Below are 22,704 nucleotides of genomic sequence, written 5' to 3' on the forward strand. Positions count from 1 at the left end.
GTTCCAAGTATGAGTTGGAGAGAGCAAGCCAAGAGGTTCTGTGTCTTTTATCTTAAGAAATCCAGACCATTAATTACAGGGAAGTTGTGTTTTGAACGTACCTGGATTTTTCAGGCAGGCAGCACCCTGAACTAAGGGTCAGGGAAGAGATCTGGAGACGGAAGGGGGGAACTGAATGCACAGTATTAAAGCACAGATAAAATAACACTCTAACAGCAGAAAAGAACAGTGCATTTCCTAGTTTCTTAGATATAAACTTGGTGTGACGCATATGAAACGAAAATGAGCATTAAAAATATGTAAGCTGTAGAACTGAAGACAAAAACAGACGGAAGGACTATCAGTGCAGTCCCACCTCTAGCATTACTTCATTTGTAGGCAGTGAATAATGAATTTACCTCAGAGAGATAACTGGATATCCCTAAGAGACACTGTTATAGTTCACTACAATGCATTTTAGAAGAGACGGGACACGGCAACGTTCCATCATTTTAATTTTCAAAGGCAGAACAACACTCTTAACAACTGCTGCAAGTGTATTACCAGCCACTTGTGTCCACAGAACTGAACATACAGTGCACAGTACAAAAATGTTCCGGGCAGGAAACGCTTCACCTGAATTTGGGCAGAACTTAATATACTGCAATGCTACTTACTTCTACTACTGTTCATATCCGGCAGAATAACCAAACATACTGCGAGCAATAGATTTTTAAGCAGAACAAAGGTGGCGAGAGGGACATGTAGCATTCTCAATTCACTGCATCAAAGGACTGCATTTGGCTTGAAGCAAACCCCAGCAACTACAGCAACCCTCAAAAATACACACCCAGCTCTCAAGAGCAGCAGTGCAAAGCCGTAGGTAGGTTGTTGCCACAGAGTAGAACTGTTGAAATAGCAATTCTATGTAAAGAGCCGTGATGCAGCAAGGGTGGGTCCCAAAAGCAACCTAAGGAACACCTATGAAAGCAAGCTGAGATTCACTCTCCAGTGTCAATATACACAGTATAATGAACACTGTCTTATTATGACTTATCAAACAGCATCTGCAAATATGAAATCACCAGGCAGGAAATTCACAGGGCATAGTGGTAAGGCTCTACGAGCATGATTCTCAGTGCTTCATACTGAGCTAAGGTAAGAAACACCTCTGCAAATAAAAGTCTATCCAATTTAGGATTTAATCACATGTTCTTACCATCATTTCTCTTAAGGTCCTGTAACGTTCATGTTTCTACACGTTAAATAAATAACAACCATCATCAAAAACAGTATCAAAAGAAAAGAATAAAAGGTTTACAAAGTGCACATAGCATCTCTTGAGAGATGGCTATTTTCTGTCATTGCTGAAGATCAGTACTGTACTCAGTGACTCAGAATTTGTTTGCATTGACTCTAGAGCAAATCACCAGCTTCACATACCTGTTGGCCAATGTACCCTTGTGAAGCCAGAACAATGCCAGCCTCTATGCCTCCCTCATGTTATCTCATCAGTTAGCACCAGTGGATGCTCAACGGCTGTTCTGCTGCTGCAGTTTACATTTTGCAGAATACAGCCTTGTCTACTTGTACCACACAGGGCCTAACCAGGAAGGAAAAGAAAAATAAAACAATACTTTAAAATGCTTATTCCCCATCTCTGGAGGTACTGAGGAGACATGGATGTGGCACAAAGGGGCATGGTTTAGTGATAGGACTCAGTAGATTAGGTTAATGGTTGGACAGTCTTTGAACGTCTTTTCCAACCTCCATGATTCTATGATTTCTTTTATGCTACCCTAGCAAAATCTCTATTGGAAAAGACAGAGAACATTAAGTTCCCAGTCTAATGCACTGTGACCAAAGCATACTCACCATCCCACTTCCTTCTCCCATAAACCAACTGCCAAGCATCCAGCTGGGAAAGAAATATCAAAATGTGTTGTCTAAAAGGCATGTAAGGTAGGCAATGGCACTTGGATTAGCACAGGAAGATGGAAACGTGATGGAGATGGAGGAGAAGGAGAGACCGTCTGAACTGATTTGAGCATCTAAACATGCAAGCAAGATCACTGACACTTAGAAGCCTGAAGTCCCTGTGCAACTAATAAGTCGAGCAGAGAAACATCCAGTGAACAGGTCTGGATAATCAAGTCTGATGGCGGGGTTTGGACAGCCCTCAGCATCAGCTCTTCCTGACAGATACTGGCAATAACCATGCTACCTAGGGATGTATTAATGTCTTCACATGAAGTTTTACAGCCTAAGTTGTTCTTTCATTTGGCATTAGTGGGTCAAACCCTCAGAATCAAGCGTCAAGGGGGGAAAGACAGCAGTTACACCACTAGTAGCATGCATCATCTTTCACATCTACAAAAAACACTGAAGTGAAAATTTTTCTCCACTGAAGCATCTTTAGTTATTCAACTCTGTATGGAGAAATAGCTTTAAAACATCAGTTCTCCTGTGTCTGATTACTCAAGATAGGAGTTTACGAATCGGTGTTAAAAGTGACTGCTTTCCTAAGAATTGGTCTTAAATAAACCATCCATGCACCTTAATATCACAAACATTTATATATATAGAAGGCTTTAGCCTGGGCTCCTGCTTTTCCCTATTTCTGCTCAGCCTAGTAAAGCACGATACGTGATGATGGACGGTTCTAGGTGATTTGCTCCAGTATCTCAGATACAGGAAATCACATCTGCAGTTAATCATCTCGTGCTTTTTCCAAGCAATAAATGATTTTTGCAAAGGAAGAGAATGAGGATGTAACAGAGATAATTAAATGTGACATTTTCCACAAATCAAATGCTTTCTACAAACCTGTCAATAACATCACGGAACAGCCAAATTGCTCCAGTGTCCATACTGACAACTGTCATCTCTCCAAGGCTCATTTGAGGCAGAGCATGATATGCACTGTATGCTACCATAATGCAGAATCACCGCTGCTAACCTTGGATGTAATTTCACTGCACTACTCCAAATCCCATCAATGGCCAGCAACGCTCACTGTCTTGGCTGAATTAAATTCCCACTTGAAATTGTTCCCTTCATACGCTGTACTGCAGTTGACACCTAGAGACTATTCATAGCCTGGCCTATGTTTTCAGATGCAGACTCAGAATAAAATTCTTTCCCTTCCAAAATCTATAGGATACAGGCGATGCTTTCTGGATGAGTCTGTTTATCTCACACTCTTAACGCAGGCCCTAAAAATGGGAGGGAAGCGGGTAGAAGCTGAAGCAGTAAAACATAGCCTTGCATTCAAAGCAAGGCTAGATTTAGATACAATGCTAACACTTAGAAAATACCCTTCAAAATTACACAAAATTACAAAGGTTTAGTTCAATTTCCAATTATTTTAAGGTTTTCAATTTGGTGAGAGAAAAAGGTTTCAATTTTGGGGTCCAACTTGGTAGATTTTTGAGGTTACTATTTTCCTACTTCCAACACCAAAATGAAACAAAAACAACCCCATCAGACTGCCCACTGTCCCTCACTGGCCCTATCTGGAATTTTACCCTGACGAATCATTACATTAAACAAAATTTATCATCGTAAGCCAACTTCCAGCAAGTGAAAAATCAAGCTTGTTGCTCCCACATCATCTGGCATGTGGAACAATAAATAGAAGGTAGTTTTGGTGCCAAAGGTAAGGTTTTACTTCCTTTTCAGGATGCAGATACTAATTTTGAAAGAAAGACTATAATGATAAAAGGAAGATCATAAAATGTGTGTGCTTGATATTTGTGCTGTACTTCATCAGCTCACAGCATCTGCAGCATAAGATGAAAAACAGACTAAACCTGCACTGAACTTGCTTCACTGCCCGGTTTGAGCAGAGCTGCAGAAGGAAATGAAGAACAGTTGAAGAAGGAAAATGAAGTCGGCTTTCTTGAACAACCATTGACATTTGATTCTCAATGTGGGATTCTTAAACGCAAACTCCGTTTCTAAAGATGACTCAGTAATTTCTGAAAACTAGGGGTCTCAAACTGAGAATCATAGAACCATAGAATGGCCTGAGTTGAAAAGGACCACAATGGTCATCTAGTTTCAACCCCCTGCTATATGCCTATATGCAGGGTCCCCAGCCACCAGACCAGGCTGCCCAGAGCCACATCCAGCCTGGCCTTGAATGCCTCCAGTAATGGGGCATCCACAACCTCCTTGGGCAACCTGTTCCAGTGCGTCACCACCCTCTGTGAGAAAAGGCATTGCTTCCAATGACTGCTTAAATTCACATCAGAATTTTAATAGAAAATACATATACTCAAGCAGATAGTTTTTTTATTAAAACTGAGATTCTATTTTTAACAAAAAAATGTATAAAAACAAATTTAAATAAAATATTAGTGTTTTTCAAGACTGCTTGCAAGCTGCCCTGCATTTTTAAGCCCCTCAAAACCAGTATAATTTTTTCAGGGGGGAGGGGGTGGTGGGGTGGGAATATGGAGCAACAGGACGGAATGGACAGCAAATGTTAAGGCTTTGGATTCAGCTCAAAAATACACTTAGGTGACTAACACCAGGACTGCTACAGATGAAAAAAATTTTACCTATAGTTAGCTATCAGTTCTCCATTCAATCTAGATTTCCTGCAACTTTTACTCTGCAAAGAACAGCATTTCCTTCTCTCTCACCAGTTAGATTTTATGGCCTTTATTCTTCACAGAAATCTTTGAATACTCGTGTTCTGACCTGCAGGGAAAGATGCATCCTCTGAATTTTTCCCCTAGATATTTTATGTAAGGATTATGTTTCCAAATATTCAAATTTGTTTCCTTGGTACTAATATGACACTGCTTCCAAAATAAGATATTTGGGGAAAAATACATAATGTGTAAAGAATATCTACAGATTAATTTCAAATAGTTCAAACAGGAAGCTATATTCCAATTCTGAGAGATTCAAAGGAAACATTGTTCATCCAGTTTACTTGTCTTCCTTTGCTTCATGCCCCTGAGCAATTATAAGCCACACCATTAAATTATTATCCAATCTTACAAACAGACATTTTCTGTCCTTGAAAAAGACTATAATTCTATCTTATTATGTTACTACTACTGTTAGCAATGCTGCAGTACCCCACAATGACACAAAACACCATTCTTCACGTACAACATTGCAAATCCCCAAAGCATGGCAGACGTAAGCAGGTATAAAGATCACTTTAGGAAACCAAGTGGCAAAGTACTCTTAAACACTTGTGGTTAGTAAGATTAATGACTGAATCAGCCAAAATCCACTCTTATTAAATCTACTGCTAACTTATGGAGGACAGCTGAGGAGAGAAACCCCACTCTGTTTAATAATTAAGATGCACGGGCACACCTGAACAGAATCCTAGCCCATTCTGGAAAATATTCCACAGTTGTGCAAAGCATTCTGGAGCATGTATTAATCCTGTCACTTTACTACACACCTTGCTGAGCCAAGGTCTTAGCTATGCCCCAAACCAGAATGTGTCTCACCTCACAGACTCATCAGGTGGGACAGGCACGTAACTATATTCCTTCTGTTCAATGACACTGAAAGATCTTAGAGCTGTCAACTGACATGAAAAACGTGGTAATACCACACAGTTCTGGAAATTCTTTAGGACTTGTTGTAATTTATTTTCATTAGAGACTCTTCGATCACATTGAGCCACGTCTACCACTTATACAGTGCACTAAATAACCAAGAGAACACCTGAACACAGACACTTTATACCCCTTCATCTGCTGAACATTTCCATTGTGCAGCTGGCCAGTGAAATGGCCTTAGTGAGCTACTTGATCCCATGCCTGCCATCCCGCAGTGCACAGCCTGAGGAGCAAACAAAAAAGAAATGTCAGCCTTCTGAATGAGCATTATGGCTTCTTGCCTTTTCATATAACAAAGCACAGATTCATTCTGACTCTTCATGTACTGAATCACTCCTGTCTTCTAGGCCATCTTTGACCCAAAAGGAGATACGTAAAACACACTTTACTTCCTAAATGGCTACTTAGAGAATTAGTTCACTCCATGCCCCCTGCCAGCAATGTTCATCAGCTGTACACCACCAGTCAATAGAAGGGAGAAAAAAAGCCAGTCCAATCTCTGTAAAAGGTCACATTCTCACAGGTTTCAGAAGAAACATAACCTGTTCAAGAAGTCTGGGTTTAAAATGAGTGCATGAAAGTGCAGAATGCATTAAAACTTCACACGAAGCCTTAATATCCAAGGCAATGTACAACCCTTACCCATTTTCAAATGGGCAAAGTGACAAGAGCTGACAACTGAAATAAGAAGGACTTGTGCTACCCCTCAGTAGTAGAGTCTTTCAGAGTCTACGTTTTCCCATGCTGGATCTCAACATTAATATTCCCTCCACAGAAGTTCCAGGACTGTCAATCATCTTCTGCCAGAGGTGCTGCTCTTCTCCTTGAGAGTCCATCCAGTCAACCTCCTTGCCATTACTTACACCTGGAAATTGCAAAAACATTATACATTTTGTCACCATTAGTAAACAGTTACCGAATATCACTGTTCATTCGCTCCAACAACCTATGGAAAGATGGCAAGCACTTTACGCTACTGCCTGTGTAGGGAGCTGCTTCTGGATAGCACCAGTTTAAGTGCAACTGGGCTTGACGTTTTTGTGTCTCACTCAATGAAGGAAAGAACTAAATCATCTATGGATGACACATTGCCTCCTCTCCCCTTCCAGTTTCCCAAAACTTCTGTATATTTTCCACACACTCAGTAACATCTCTACACCTCACACATATAAATCACTTAGGGTGGTAAAGAAGGAGAGCAGAATAAGAAAAGCAGTCACCAAGAAGGTGGGACCTTACCACTTCCAGTACTCAAACGAACTCCTCCCAGAAAAATATTACTAGAAAGTGACTCCTTGTCCCACACAGTCAGTTCTAAGCAGACATTATGTATATCCCGTGGATTCAGTCCACTGAAAGCAAATGTATGATTCCACTGGGGGTTCACATTCTTCTTTATTATGGGAGTCTTGTGTTTTGTAGCTTTGTTGTCATCTGGGAGTAGGTACCTTAGAGACAAAGAAAAGGAAAGCTGAAGATGTAGATAGGATATCCCACAATATTCATAATTACAATCACATACAGATTTAATAAGGTCAGAGATCCATTTCCCACTGTAATTAAATTAAGTATACACCCAAAGTGCATATGTTGGCTCCGTTTGTGTTCCATTTGATGTTCTTACATCTTACAGTTAGAATTTCAGTTATCACCATCAGAAAATGAAATCAAGTGTCCTAGTCCTATGCCTTTCACTTTTTTCTATACAAAAATACTTTTTATTTCCATGTGACTAGTCATTAAAATGTTGACTAGAAGGGGAGGACACATGAGGTGGTTTCACAGTGGCCCTCTCAAAGCAGAAGAGAAGGTCTACCTGAATGAAACAGGATTGGCTGACTGAGAAGGAGCTTCAGAAGTTTATCACCTATACATATGTGTCCTTACTGAGAGAAGAAACACCGATACCATGAAGTCTGAAAAGCACTTCACATTTTATTTTTGGTGAAAAATTCCTTTAGTGAAACAAGCAATGCAGATCAGACTACCGCAATACCTCTTCTGGTTCATGGCAACTTGACATGTGACCAGTCAATAGTGCAAAGTAAACAGAGGCCAGTTCCACCACACTGAACGATCCATGTCAGCAAGAGCTGACACCACTAACTAAGAATATGTCACAGAATTATTGACCACACATTGCTACTGCTAATGTAAAATAGCTCTGACAATATTTTCTCCCTGAGATCTGCTGCAGGCTTCAAGTTGAAACAAGCCATAATGGAGTCAAGCAGTCTATTTTCAGTAAGAGGAACTATACCACCATTTCAAAGTGCCAGCTGCTTTTCAGTATTGACATTCCACACATGCATATAGATATACTGGGGGAAAAAAGGTCAGCAAAAATACCATGTAGTGCAGCCATTACATAACAGGGCAGAAAAAGCCACTGACCCTTTCACAAACGTGTCTGATGTGCCTCCTGATTTCACTGCTGTTAAATTCTTAGCTTCTTTGATGACGACTTCTAATATACCTCCAGAGGGCGGGTGATTCTCTCCCTTTTTTCCTTTCTTAAAGCTCTTCTTTCCTGCACACACAAAAGAGTTGCAATGTCGTTATCAGCAGAAACCATACACTACAAAACTGATTTGGAAACTTAAATTCTCATGGATGGATTCTTTTGCTCATTTCCTTCAATGGGATTAAAGGATTTTTTATAGCAGATCCTGATTCTCTGTGGGTACAAAAACTGAAAAGACAAGGGCAGGGTGTTGTGTGTGAGGGGGCCTTCCTCAGTATAATTATTTGTGGACTACTACGCCGAACAGAAGGAACCACGTGTGCCATATGTCCTGCCCTCCTCTCAGAATCCAATTCCACCACTGACCTTATGGAAGCCAAACATCACAAAGAGAAAAAAAATCTGTCCCAAAGTTCAAAATGCAGAGATACACTGCATGCATTCCTTTTTGTAAGGATACAGTGTTCAGTACAGACTGTGAGGAAGGACACGTGTGCTCACTGACACACTACCGCATTTAAATGGCTGCATGAGGACACATGTACTTGCTTCTGCTGTAGGTTCTGAGGTATATATAAGCATGGTTCACTCATAACATGATTAGGACTGGAAACATAAGGAAAAATGAATAGGAATGACGTTGAAGTGTTACTAATTAAAAAAAATATATGCAAACAGTCCATCTACACTTTTCAGACAGCAATTAGCTTTCAGAGAGAAAACCTGGGCATTACTGCAAACAGAGGGAATGTTATTTTTCTAGAAAAAAAAATCTAATATGTCTATCAAATCCTAATACTAGACAGCAGTACTGTCACTAAGGAAGAATTCCTCCTGGACTACCTGTAGCCTGTAAAACCATGTATTCTCAGGTGCAATCTAGTGGGCTTTGTCTCTTCAGAGAATTATCCCTCACTCATTACTATTAAAAATAACGGTTTACCCTAAACCATTAAAATGATATTTTATGAGACTGAATTACTGTGTAACACCGCAAAACTGAACAAAAAGTAAACTTAAAATGATATAGGCAAGCTTCTGGCCAATTAAGCAAGAACTAAGGGAAGTCTATTACTCTTATCTGCTATAGCACTATTCTACAACTTGCAGAACAAAGAACACAAGAACTACAGTTCAAAAGATTTATGTGTATGTGACTGTCCATGTTCATACTGCCTAATGCCTTAGCCTTTTCTAATTAGGACACTGCCACGCATCAGCACTTTACTGTGCACACTCCTCTTTCCCTTCCCTTTTCTCAAGTCCAATGTAACACAAGAGGGCAGAGGAGAAAAGACAACTACTATATTCAAGCCTGATTTAAATTTTCACTAATTTCATGTCTTCATACCAGCTGAGGATTTTTAATACCCAGAGGGATGTTATTGTAAACTGTCACTGATGACTGTTTTACCTTGAAACTGCCCTAGAGGAAGCATCAAGTTTATCTCTGGGGGAATGTAACGCAGAACAACTGTCAGTTCTCCTTTATATTGAAGCCCAACATCTGTTGCAACCTCCACCTGAAAGCGAAAATAAATAAATGAATAGCCCCGAACATATATCCAGCAAATGCTAATCATTCACTTTTACTGTTTGGTTGCAACTGTGTTGTATCAATAGCGTTTGAGCATATTTAGAGCTTATTATTTAGAGCTGCCTCTAAATAAATCAAGGTCACATGGCAGTAGGCACCATATAGTCAACATACATGGGAAAGAGAGAGATTTAGCATGAATGAGTGAAACAAGTAAACTGAAAACTCAAACTCATTTCTGGAGACATAGACCGTGGCTAATTTAAGAAGTCATTCTGATGTCCTTACTTATCCCAATGAGGTTTTGAATCCGTAATAGCTTTCATGCATTTTACAAGAGTAGCTCTTGAGTCTCTCCTGGAACAGAGGTGTGGGGAACCATGGCAGGGGAAGAGAACAGAGCAAAGCTCTCCAATAGAAAACTGTGAAAACTAAGGTTATCCCCAGTGTCCTTTTCCTCTTAGATATTATTTCTGCATCCTTTTATTTGAAAACACTTGATCTTGCCTAAGAAAAGCACATCCAGAGCACTTTTCAAAACTATCAACATGGCACTTATGTCAGTCGCTACAATAAAAGACAAAAGAAAACCTGCAGTAAATGCCGATGTATAATTTTAACAGCAGGAAATCATCATTTAAATTTTGTCAGTAAGGCAGCTCATTTAAGGTCAAAACTACGCAGGTTTTGTATGTATTTCTCATAAAGGCCACAAGGATTACTTTTTCTGTTATACTGGGGGATAAATGATGGCAGAAATTCTCACTACAGGAACAGTTTGTCAACCTTCCCCACGTAAATCATGGCTCTAGACTCTGCTTCCCTCTTTAACCACAGAATTATTTTCTTTTTCTGATATAATCATGCTCCTCTTGAAGATAGGTGATGCTGTGCTCATAGAAGAAATAAGTCTTAAAGTCTCTGGCATTTTCACTAAAGCAGCTAAATGGTACACAATGAAACAAATAATACTCTGTAATGAAACCCACAGAATGTTTCACCACCATTTCTTTCTCCATCATGCAGTTCCTATGAGAGAACAGCACGTAACTTGCTTACGTGTTAACCTGTGCTTTCTTTTTTTTTTAAATTTCAAAATACAGTAATTTAGCTTTCAGAAGAAATATTAGCTTTGCTGAACAACAATCTTAGCAGCATTTTAAGTTCAGAAACATTATTTATAACAACTTAGGAGTCAGACAAGTCCAATTTTTCATTTCACTTCTTTGGTAAAAAAGGACCAGTTTGAAAGTCCTTATAATGGGTTTGGAAATAACCAGACAAGACCTTCCAGCTGGAAAAATGTAAATGCTTACCATCTCATTACTATTTTTCCCAAGCAGGAGTGTCTCAAGATTTTTTTCCATACCCAAATAAAGCCCCCCGACATTGAAATGAGAAGAAGAAGAGATTACTGCATGAAAAAACCACTCAATTTCAAATCAAACTCCATGATATAAGTTGGGTGAGGGTCAAGCAAGATTGTAAGAAGAGTGGTATAATCCCAGCCTGGATGCTAAGATGACTGAAGAACATTTGCCATCATAAGGCAGTCTCTCTTCCTGGTATCTTGTGCTCCTTTTGGGCCATGAAGGAACAGATGCTGATCATTCTTACTAACAAAGCTAAACTAGAAAACTGGGGGTGATCTTCCTTGCCTGTTTCAAAGTGAGAGAAGTTCACATGTTAAGAAGAGACCAATTTCTTTATGTGTCTTCTGCATTATTACTTACTGAAGTATAGATTTGTGATGGCTTAGATGTAAGACCCACAAAAGGTCATGCCTGAAAATTATAAAGCAATCAGATTCATCTGTTGTGTGACAGAAATAACTCAAACAGTCCCTCCTAAAGCTCCAAATATAACACTAGTGTATAATGAACATGAAACAAATAAGTCATCTGAGTCTATCTCCACATCATCTGCAAGACAATCTCAGATTTTTCTGTAACAAGAAAAATAAACTTTCTGAAACTGCACTGGCTGCTGCAGGAGCAAGCAACTCAGAAGCCACTAATCCTCAACTTACAATAGCTCCTTGAATCTCTTCCAAAAACACACACCTTTGCCCTTGCCAAAGTAGGGGATGCCCAAAAGACAAAAGTCACCCTATCTGTAGCTATGTACAGTGAAAGTCCTACTTCATAAACTAACTCATTTACCTGCTGAGAAGTCTCATACCTTCAAACGTGAATAAGAGATTATAAGTCATTTTGTTACACCTGAAATGTGTGAAGCACTTTGAACTGAAGCAAAAAGTCTTTTTCCTTACTAAACTGCTGAGTGCTGGATAGGGATAGTGGTAGAAAAATCAATTAATTTTTTACTCAGTCATTTTTCCACTGCAGTTTGCTGCAAAATGAACACACAGTTTATTTAAAAGGTGTTTCTTGGTTGCTTTGTTTTGTTCTGTTCATTTTTCTTTTTAAGTAGCCAACAATATACACCATTCCTGCAATATTCATGAAAATGAAAATGTTATGTTTTGACTGAATAAATGACAACGGCATGATTTTTACCACCATATTAAACTATCGTAAAGTCACTGTTCTACAAATGTGTTCCAAAGAAAAAATAACTAAGCTGCACTATATTTATCTCTCAGTGGTTTCACTGGCCCCTGGAAATCCTTACCTTGGGCTGGAGCACAAACCACTCATCGCCCTGATTTTCAAAGTTCCAGGAATCAAATGGAATTTCCACTTCTCCAAGAAAGCTGTTGCGTCCAAATCTGTCATAGTGCCAGACAGAAAGCTGCAGGGTCCTGGTTTCTAGCTGTGTATGACTGATGACATACTACCAACAGAAAAACAGAAAAAGAAACCCTCAAAATAAGCACAAATAATAGTTTCCATGGAGCCTTTTACAGTAATAGCCAAGTTTTGTGAAGCCTGCAGCAGCTAATAAATGAAGCATGAAAGAGAGATTTGTTTGCTTTGCAAAGACGACTTCAACAGCTAGAAATCTCACAGGAAGCTGTTAAACCTCTTTTCTCTGTATTACTTACTGCATATTTATGGCCATAAAGTAAATAACGATGTTTTAAACCATCACACTGTTAACTCCTTACAGCTTATGTAAAAGAAGCAGTTCAATACCAAAGTTTAGTTTATAAGAAGAAACCACAGTGGTTCTTTCATCACTAAGGAAAGGCTGCAGGACACTGCATTCTAGAAATAGTGTTCTCCTCTTCAGTTCTATCTTTGTAACTTCGGAATAATTGTTCTGAAAATGAGTAAGATGAGTTGTAAGATGTTCACCAAAATGTCTCAGTCTCAGGAATACAGTCGGTTTTGAAAGCTACTAAAAATTCTCAGAAGAAGCATCATATTCTAGCAAATATATAGAAAACTATAAACATCTGGTATTCTAGCTCTGCTTTTAGTAAAAAGTCAATTAAATCCATGAAGTTCACCCTTCTTTGAGTGTTAGTTGAAGAAACCCAGATGTCTTCTTTTCTGTTTGCTCTCAGTGTAATGTCTGGACACAAGATATATTCTCCAGAATGTGAAGTGGTGAAGTTGGTTGGCTAGTCACATCAGTAGACTATTAAAGTATAGATATGTCTACACTGCTTATTCCTGGATGCCAACTACGAGAGCTGCAATATTCAGCAATAATGGAATAAACATCCAAGACGAAAGATAAAGACAGATACATACATATATATGAGTATTTTTTAATGATAGTAACAGTTGCAGCAAATAAATCTAGCTCTTGCTTACCTTCCAGCAATTCAAGTAAATCCTTTGTGTCACAATTTCCATTTTCAGCAAGCTGCCTGGTCTTATCCCTGCAGAGCTCCTTACTAACAAACATTGAGCACTAACTATGAGCCCTGCCAAATAGAGTCTAACACATCTTTTTTTTATTTGTCTTTTAATCTCTCCACTTCAGGCAAGAATTAACTTTACTATCAACCATTTAAAAATGAAGTTATATAGGAGACTCCCCACTGGCAAGCTGTTTGGCTAGACCAAGGGTGTCTAAGTCTACAGAATGGTTTTGTAGCCAGGTTAGACCAGAGAATATGTATTAGACTCTCTTATAAGAAATTTAATTAAAGCATCAGTAAAATTCCCTCAAAATTCTTTCAGGAGAATCTAAAAGTAGTCTCTGGCTTTATGACAGCTGGCTGGGATGACTCCAGTCAGTTGACAAGAAGCAGAATCACCAGGAGCCTGTGGTCCAGGTGCCAGGCAGCTCATGAGGAACACAAAACCTTTCCAGCCTCTGTAGGCTGGACACAAGTAAGAGGCGAGGATGGAAACAGCATGGGCACTCTGCTCAACCAGTCCTGCAAGAAGTAGTCTCTCGTTCTCTTTTGCAACATTAAATGAACTTTTCAGGAATGCAGCTAGTGAAGCTGTTGTTGGCATTTTACTACCAAAGTCTGTTCTGCTTTAAAAATAAAGAAAAATCTCCACAGAAAACCACATTTTACTGCAAGAGGTTATCTTCTTCTAGAAATCAGTTAGGAAGTTTCAAGCTATCTTTGTCTCAGCATCAGTTGCCGATGTAGGGCTTGCAAAATCTCTAAGGTGTGTTTAACTCTTAGATCATGTTAGATGGATACATCGATAGTTTTGATAGAGACCTATAGAAATTAACAGAAGTTTTACCCATGAAGAGGAGAACCAAACAAAAACAGTTCCTCAGCAATGAAAGTCAGCAATTACAACTGACACAATTACTATATGTTTTGCTTTGCTTTCTTTTCAGAGGTGTCATTTCCAAATTCTAATCCCCATACAGGAGCACTTACAGAGAATGCCTATGAGCACAAGTGGAACATTCATCACAGCCTATGAGAGAGACAGTGTTCTCACCTTCAGTGTTTCATTAAATTCTGGATTGGTGCTGTTACTCTTAATTTTGGTCTTGCGTTTACTTTGGCGGGACTTATCAGGCAGAAGGTAGGCTTTGACATATCTGCAGACCAAGCAGTAAGTTATTAATGAAGAATAAAAAGAAAAACTCTGTTCAATCAACTCAATTCAGCCTCCCTGTTAATTCCTGCTTTTGCCCTTTTGCATTGAATACTAACAAACAGGTTGATAATTTAAGTAATGTTGTTCGTTCAGAACATGTGCACACTACCCTAAGAAACAGACTGAAAATGCATTTCCCACAGAAAATCCAAAAAACAGCCCCCACCAAAATGCTGGCCAGTAGCAGGCTATGTCATTGCAGACTACATGTACTGTGTTGGGGAACAGCCCTAGCAGGGCCTAAAAAGTAAATTCTGTGTGCTTACGGATCAGTCCTTTGCTTTTTCTCATCCACAATGGCCAGGTTTCTGCAACTCTTCACCAGGATGTTGAGAGCACCTGTTTTGTAGCTGTAGTTGATTTGAAGAAGGATTTCACCACTGACCTTCACGTTGCTATAGTCACCAGTTTCACTATATATGCTCAGCGTGCTGTTAATGCTGGTCTGGATGGGGAGAGAAAAAGGACTTAGAAGCTTAAACGAAGTACATTTTCCAGAATCTGCTTTTCATGAGGTCACAGGTGCTGTCACTCTTGTTAAGCCTTGCTTTGAAAAGAGATAGAAGAAAGAAAAGAATACCACTGGTTTATATTTGATGTAAAAGGAATAAGAACTATAACTAATAATAGCTTATATGTCTAAACAGTTAATGTTTTTTACACACAGGACTCAAACCTATTTATAAACATGAATAAATGTAAATTATCACCATTGAATTCATGCATGAACTAAAGAGCAGTCAATCTACACCAACTGTAAGCTCACCTAAGTTCCAAGCAGATAAAAATCAACTCTTTGGCTCAGCTGTCCACCTAATTCTTATTGAATATCATGAGATAACTGCTGACAGAACTGTTAGAAAAAGCTCTATGGATGATTCCTTATTGAAAATGATATAAAAACATGCTTGATTAAAGTGACTCCAACCTCTCATTTGCAGTTCTAAGAGAATGAGCAAAATTCAATGCCCACCATTAGTGCACTTTTCCTAAAGACAAATAGAGTTTAGCAAAAATCCTACAAAATTTTCCACTGTGTAACATATCACACCCCAATCTCTTTTTTGTTGTTGTTGTTGTTTGTTTGCTTTTTGTTTCTGCTGCTGGCCTATGGAATATTGCCCTATGGAAGACTGCAATACCCTCCTCCAAAAGATTTCACTTACAAAAGAACTAAACATTTTTAAACAAAATTGGAGCAATATGCAAAGACATTCTCAGAAGAAAATGTTTGACAGATTTCTAGTCTTTGATTAAGATCACTCAAAGAGATGCATAATCATCTCAATCCCACTACGTACGAATTCTGCAAGACATACAGATAAAGTTTTCAATTCAGAGGGGAAAATAAAGAGAGAAATATTCAAAGTAAGTTAAGCAGAGGATTGCTGAGAACTCACAGTATCACCGTCTGTTTCAGGCACATTTAAGTAGTTCCATTTTCTGTCAGAGCCTTCTGGGAAGTTCTTTAAAGAAAGCAGTGCAAAAGGTCAACGGAAAAGAGCATTAGATAGCTGCAGTAGGAAAGAATAAATGCAGTGATAATGCATTACCTACACAGACAGGTAAATACAGTTCACATTGCAAAGCCACAGCAAGAAAGAAAGAAAAGATACGGCCAACTCAGAGACATGGAAAGCGTTTTCCAAATACTTCAAGTCCTGAAGGACACATGGCTCGAGGTAATTAGATAGAAATGAAGTTATCTGCTGTCTCAAAAAGATAAAAGAAATTAGATTTGTGTCAGATTGTTCTTGGATGTGCCCCAGTCACATCTCTGCGAACTCAGTTCTTACTTAAGCTCATCAAAAGGTGAGGATTTGTGCACTAAAGCACTGGTGCCTTTGTAAAAAGAAATATGCAGTTTCTCTTCAGATTTTGTCAGTACAGATGGAAAAAATATGCATAAATGTTTAAACATGTCAGAGGGGAAAAAAAAACACAGTTATAGAATACTGGGGAAAACACTTTCCCGCATCTGCTTATTTGATCAATATCTCAAAGTCTCAACAATGAATTCAGGGAAAACTACATCCTTCCCTAGCAGCTACAGGGAGGAACAGAGTCAAGGAGAAGAAACATAAAAAGAAAACAACCATCCATGTGCCCATCTCAAAAATCTAATAAGGTTATGCTGGAGTGACAAGAGGGAATATCTGTTCTCTTGAACCCAAACACACCTTTTCTTGATCTTCAAGTACATTGGCAGCAATGGGAAAAACAATTGGGAAAACAAACAAAGAAACAATCCTAAACATATAGATGACCTTAAAATTCTTGCAAATGCGATTTCTGAACTGCTTAGAAGCCACAAACAAAGCATTCAGTGGAAGTATATGACATATTTGTCTTCTTTCTGCACAGATTCTGTTCTGTGGAAATTATAACAGCCTTTACATACACTAAATGCAATGTCCCTAGGAAATCTAATCATTTTCCACTTGCATAAATAGTAAACAACCGCTGTATATGGAGGTTGCTTAGCTCCATTTTAGTGCATCACTATGAACTACACTTGTTCCAAATCTTATCGTACTGGAGCAGGAACAACTCAATCTTAATGATGTGATAGGTCTTGACAACAACACATTGATGCGTTTAGGAAAGGAATTAGTGAAGGATGCAGAGAAAACAAAATAAACTTGTCATGTATATTAGTTTTGGAAAAAACAGAAAGAAAACACCGTAATGCTGAGCTACAATTCATGTTTAACGCCATTTTTCATTCCTATTTTCACTTACCCATCATGTAAGTAGATATAAAGCATTTTTACCCTTTGAAATATTTTTCTTTTATCTGAAATGCTTAGTATTAGAGTACCCTTGCTGTGCTTTTAATTTTCATATTAAAAAAAAAAAAAATAAATGCACTTGAAGCCTACTGTTCACTAACAACATTACTGCAATGTGACATAATAGTAGTACATAGTCCTCTGACATACAAGTAAAATACAGGGAAAAAAACTGTAAGAGGCAGAAGGCTCAAAGGCACATAATAAGAAGAGTAAGGAAAAAAAAACAAAAAACAACAAAAGAGAATGAACACTAATATCTAATAACACAAACACAAAGAAGCCACAATGAACCTTTAATACTGACACACTCTTCAAGGGAGTAGTAGCTTGCCTTTCAAAATTTCTCCATTAGCATTGTGTGCAGTTAACATCAACAATCATTTCAGGGTGAATACAAAGACATGAAGAAATAAGAGCACTGAGATGTGAGATTACCTCAAACCTACAGCAGCAGCCAAGCTGCACTCTGCTTAGGAAAAGGTCAAAATGGAATCTACGTAAAATGGATGAAACCCAATGTACAGGCAGAATACTGCCTACACAACACAGAGGGAAGGATCTCTAAAAACGATTCCTCAATTAAGGGGATGAATTGAGAAAGCACTTAAGTGCTTGCAACCTTCCTACCAATATTCAGAGGAAAGAAAAACAACTCTGCCTGTAAAATCATTGGGCCAGCAAGGATCGGAGACAATGAGTCACAGCCAGACTCAGAGAAGTGGGTTTTATTAGAAAAATATCAAACAAGCCACATTTCCTCAGGTCTGATTTGGTGTGACGTGCCACACATCTCTGTTGTAGCTGTTTCTGCAAATTACACAAATTAAAAGGGGAAAAAAAGGTCTGGACATAGGCAGAACTGAGATACCAAAATGTTCTCCACGGACACTTCTCTCAGCCCTGTGCTGTCCACAGATAAGCCAAGTTTGGATTCAGTCATCTCTCTGGGATCAAGAACTTAAATGCATATTCCCACAGCTCTGCCTTGCACGACAACTAACTGGATTAGTCTGAAAAGAACAGTTCATCAATCAGTGTCATGGACCATATTTTCCCTTCCCTTTTCACATAAGACTCCCCAGCTCTCCATTCTCTTCAACTCTCTCACCTTCTACCTGTTGTTCGTTGCAGCCTACTGCTACTCTGTAGGCTGGTCAGAGCTATTCTCAGCACAAGGCATGAAGAACAGTGACGAGATACTGCTCCAAGACATTACTAGAGATTAGATACACACATCCTGTGTGTCAGATACCAGTAATGTGGTACACACTGCATACTTATAAACTAGACATGTTAAAGACTATTCCTATTAACCGTTCTCTATCCCAATGAATAACTGATTATAAAAAGAGCAGCATAAGGCTAATTCTGTTGCATACCAAGCATTTGTAACAACCTGAAAACACAGCCATTCTTTCAAAACCAACACCAAGTTGCAACAGATAACCATGAGACTCAAAAATCTGATTTACATTTCATAGTTTGTGGGCATGACTGACACACTAAAAAGAAATAAAAAATCCCACAGTTATTTTAAGATGTAGAAAAACTGGCACCCACCAAAACCCTCCAAATATCTCCTTCCTCATTGTAAAAAGAAATGCTTTTTGAGGCTGAGGTGTCATAACAGTCTTGTCATGGAGGATGGAAGGATGAATACTTGTGTCCCAAGAGTGTTAGTGTTCAGAAAGCAAAATAAGATGGAAAAACACACCACGGCTTTGTTCTACTTATTTCAAACAAATTAAATGCTCCTCTGGAAAGCCGAGTAGCCATATGATGCAAACATCTATGGCTTGCCTTCCCCAAATATTAGCTTAGCAATAACCTGAATGTGTGGACAAAACTGTTGATGAATAAAGGTTGTCTCTTCCCACATGTGCTGCAGAGATCGATGTTTTAGCTCTGAACAGCGATAAAATCTTAACAGTCAGAAAACCCTATCTAAAAGCTAAAGGATGTTTCCCAACTGTAGGATGAAATGGCCAGGAAAGCTACTAAAATATAAATCAGAATGCTTTCAAATGCTATAATATTTATCTCTATTTTGAAGAAATAATGGTCTGATATGAAAGGAAAAAAGCATATTTTCTACTCAAGATCTTACTCTCGATAATCCACTTGTCAGATATCCATGTTTCCTTGAATAACGAGAGCCCACGATGTCATCAATATCTTCTTCTGTTTCATCCAGATAATCCTAAATGACAAAGAAACAGGCATTTCAGTCATTGTGTTCTCAGCTGTATTTGGTCAGCCTCTGTCTCTTGATGCTGTTTCACATATTTTCTGCTTTGGGAAGATGGTATAGGATACATTTAGAATTCTAACCTCCAGAGGAATTGCGAATAACATTTTCCATATTTTTGCACAGGTGCACAGCAAAAAAAAGAGGCCACCAGATTTCTTGTTCCAATTGCTTTAAAAATGAAAAAAAATGACACATACATTCACTATCTTATTCTGTAGACATACAATTTTGCATTGTCGATAACTACTCAAATTAAAACAAAATCCTTGCATTAAAATCACGTATCATTGCAATAGTAATCATAAAAATCACAAAGAAATCATCTGCTTCACACCTTCATATATTTATGGATGAATTCTAATAAGCAAGACTGAAATCTAACATCCTTATCTTATATCCAGGAAAAATACACATATTATTTTTTAAATACAGACATAAAGTAAAATCTAACAAGAAACTTAGTATCTGTCTGATAGTCCTAATAGGATCCTTAATTTGAAGCAAATTAAGAAGAGTAGCTGAAAAATTTCAAGGATCTCCTCAAGCCTCATGGCAGGTATTCTGTTTTAATGGAAACCAAACGTACAAATCCTTCATATCTGCTTTGCAGCTATACAAGTCTCACATGGCAACCTACCTCACTGCTGCACAATCATTATCTTCTAAACTAAACAGAGATCACACAGACTCCTATCCTAATTAGGAAAAAGAGCAGAAAATAAATGCTACTGGAGAGTTGAACTGTCATTGTTTATTTAAAGACCTGCAAAGTGTTCATTATTAGTATGCACAAAACTAGCTGTTATTTCTCTAATCCTTTGCTTCAGTTACTGAAATAAACCATAGAAGGTCCATGACAAGGTTGGAATGGACCTACAAGATCATGTAGTCCAACCATCCTCCTATTACCGTAGCTACCATAAACCACTAAACCATCTCTTGTAGCTCCTCATCCAGACGCCTCTTGAACACTGCCAGGGACAGTGACTCTACCACCTCCCTGGGCAGCCATTCCAGGCACAACATAGTACACTATTCTCATGAGAAAGACTGCGAAATCCTTCAAAAGTAAAGAAATTAATTTAAGAAATAAAATAAAATAAAAATGCACTCTTCACTTCTACTCTCCTTATTGACTTTAGAGTTCAAGCGACACAAGAATATGAAAAGAACACCGGTAAGGTGTTTTTCCAGCCAATGCATCAGAAAGAAACAATTCTGGTAATACATCCCAACTCTTTCCTGTATACACTGTTGTATACGCATATGTGGAGTTAAAAAGAAAGTGCTACGTTTTGTTTGGTGAATAATTAAACACTGGATAAATGAAAGTGAGGTATCATCTTCACAGTGGGATGTTTAAGATTTAGACACTCAAGTGCTAACAGTGCTTCCGTGACAGGGAGCTGTTGGATCACACAATACCCTGAGTTGGGAGGGACCCATAAGGATCATCAAGGCCAACTCCTGGCTCCAGACAGTACCACCCAATATTCAAACTCTATGTCTGAGAGTGCTGAGCCCCACTGATAAGTAGGTGATCACCAATTTTTGTCTGCAAGCAGATACATAAATTTAAAACAAATGGTTACCATTTAACATAAGCACTTAATTCCTTTTCCGCTACAATAATTATGTTTCTCAGTAGGTGTTACAGAACAGTAGCTATATAATTGGTTACTGATATTAGCTTATATAAGCTTATTAAAGTTAGAGCTGGAAGGACATTAATCTCATGGTCTCCAGTGGGGGTTATAAAATGCACATTATCGTACTCCTTCTGATAAAGCAGCTGAGCATGTAATGAAGACTACTTGGTCAGGAATTCAACACACACCTCTCAAGATAAGGCACACACACAGCTGAGCACAGCATTACATGTTTAACTGGTTCCTTGAAAAATACCTCCCACAACATGCAGCTTCCCGGGGGTCATCCCTACCCATTTTCAAGAGCAAGAAGGAAAATACCACTCAATCTTCATCTCTCTGTTTATGTAAGTGGTGCTATTAATAAAGCTGGGAGCAGCAGCTAAAATCCTTTTTCCACCTTTCCAGATGACAATTTGCTTATCTTATTAATGTGTGGCATCTCCCACACCACTACTGTCAGTTCCCATCACCTACAAGAGACTAAAGGACCTCAGGTAGGTCCACCAGCCAGCCAAGAGGAAGAAGTCAATTCTCAGACTGTCTAAACTGTTGTTATTTTCATCAGATATTCTTATTTTTGCCTCTTATATCAAGCACCACAAGACTAAATTCAAGCAGGAGTATAACCTTAATCTCAAAACACAGCATTCATATGCAGTCTAAGGCAAGACACTGAAGTAGTCCCATGAGTCAAACTACCCTAAAAAAAATATGCTGAGATGCAACCTGACATTTCATTTAGAGTCAGCAAAAACTCCCTTCTGTACAGAAGGAAGGCAAAAATCAAATAACCAAAAACTACTCTGGACATGACATATCTGGTGCATGCCTTAGGGAAATTCCCAAGTGACAACTATCACCCTGTACAACTAGAGCAGGAAATCAATATAAAATATTTAAAGCTCTTATTTTCTTATGTTTTTTTCTGCCATCTTTTCCAACTTCTGAATCAAGAACACATCCTTTTTCTTCAATAAAAATATATATTTTTAATTAATTTTTGAAGGCTTACTTCAACATAAATCTGATGCACAGAAATGGCTTGCTATTTCCTAAATGATTCACCCAAACAAAGCAACGCTGTAGGCAAATTCACTAGGTGGTTACAATCCAAGAAACAGATGGGAATCTCAACTTACTGTTTTCCACAAATCCCCAACTATCAAACATTACAAGAAAGGGAGATATCTCCCATGGACAATGCTCCTCTGAAAAGAGCAGATGGTAGGAAAGTATAATGGCAATAGACAAAACATTACTGTTGCAGCAGGTAATGTTTTTCCTTCTCTATTTTTCTTTTCTTTTCCAGGCTAAGCACTTGCATTTGGAAACTTCAAACTATGATTAGATGAAAAAATGTTCAAATGACTCTTTTTCCTCATGCATACTCAACAAGCTGGGATTTTTTTTTTTTCTTTTCATGGCATTGATGCACATCTGC

At 38.5% G+C, this 22,704-nt stretch overlaps 1 protein-coding gene across 3 annotated transcripts in view; it reads right to left on the minus strand.

Moving 5' to 3' along the window:
• Positions 1–475: 475 nt before the first annotated feature.
• SYTL5 (synaptotagmin like 5) overlaps positions 476–22,704 on the minus strand; it is a 74,432-nt gene continuing 52,203 nt past the window's right edge. Inside the window, exons 10-19 of one of the 3 annotated variants that reach the window (XM_072357123.1) lie at positions 19,468–19,560; positions 15,966–16,031; positions 14,832–15,010; positions 14,404–14,506; positions 12,209–12,370; positions 9,452–9,560; positions 7,968–8,103; positions 6,813–7,021; positions 6,277–6,438; positions 5,713–5,796 (exon numbers count right to left, since the gene is read on the minus strand). In XM_072357123.1, the coding sequence (XP_072213224.1) occupies positions 6,296–6,438; positions 6,813–7,021; positions 7,968–8,103; positions 9,452–9,560; positions 12,209–12,370; positions 14,404–14,506; positions 14,832–15,010; positions 15,966–16,031; positions 19,468–19,560 (1,200 nt within the window). In that variant the 3' untranslated portion in view covers positions 5,713–5,796; positions 6,277–6,295. Of the gene's footprint in view, positions 6,439–6,812; positions 7,022–7,967; positions 8,104–9,451; positions 9,561–12,208; positions 12,371–14,403; positions 14,507–14,831; positions 15,011–15,965; positions 16,032–19,467; positions 19,561–22,704 lie in introns of all 3 variants that reach the window. The other 2 variants (XM_072357115.1, XM_072357131.1) reach the window with 2 other exon arrangements.

This window comes from Excalfactoria chinensis, chromosome 1, assembly GCF_039878825.1.
Source record: "Excalfactoria chinensis isolate bCotChi1 chromosome 1, bCotChi1.hap2, whole genome shotgun sequence".
Classification (NCBI taxonomy): Eukaryota; Metazoa; Chordata; class Aves; order Galliformes; family Phasianidae; genus Excalfactoria; species Excalfactoria chinensis.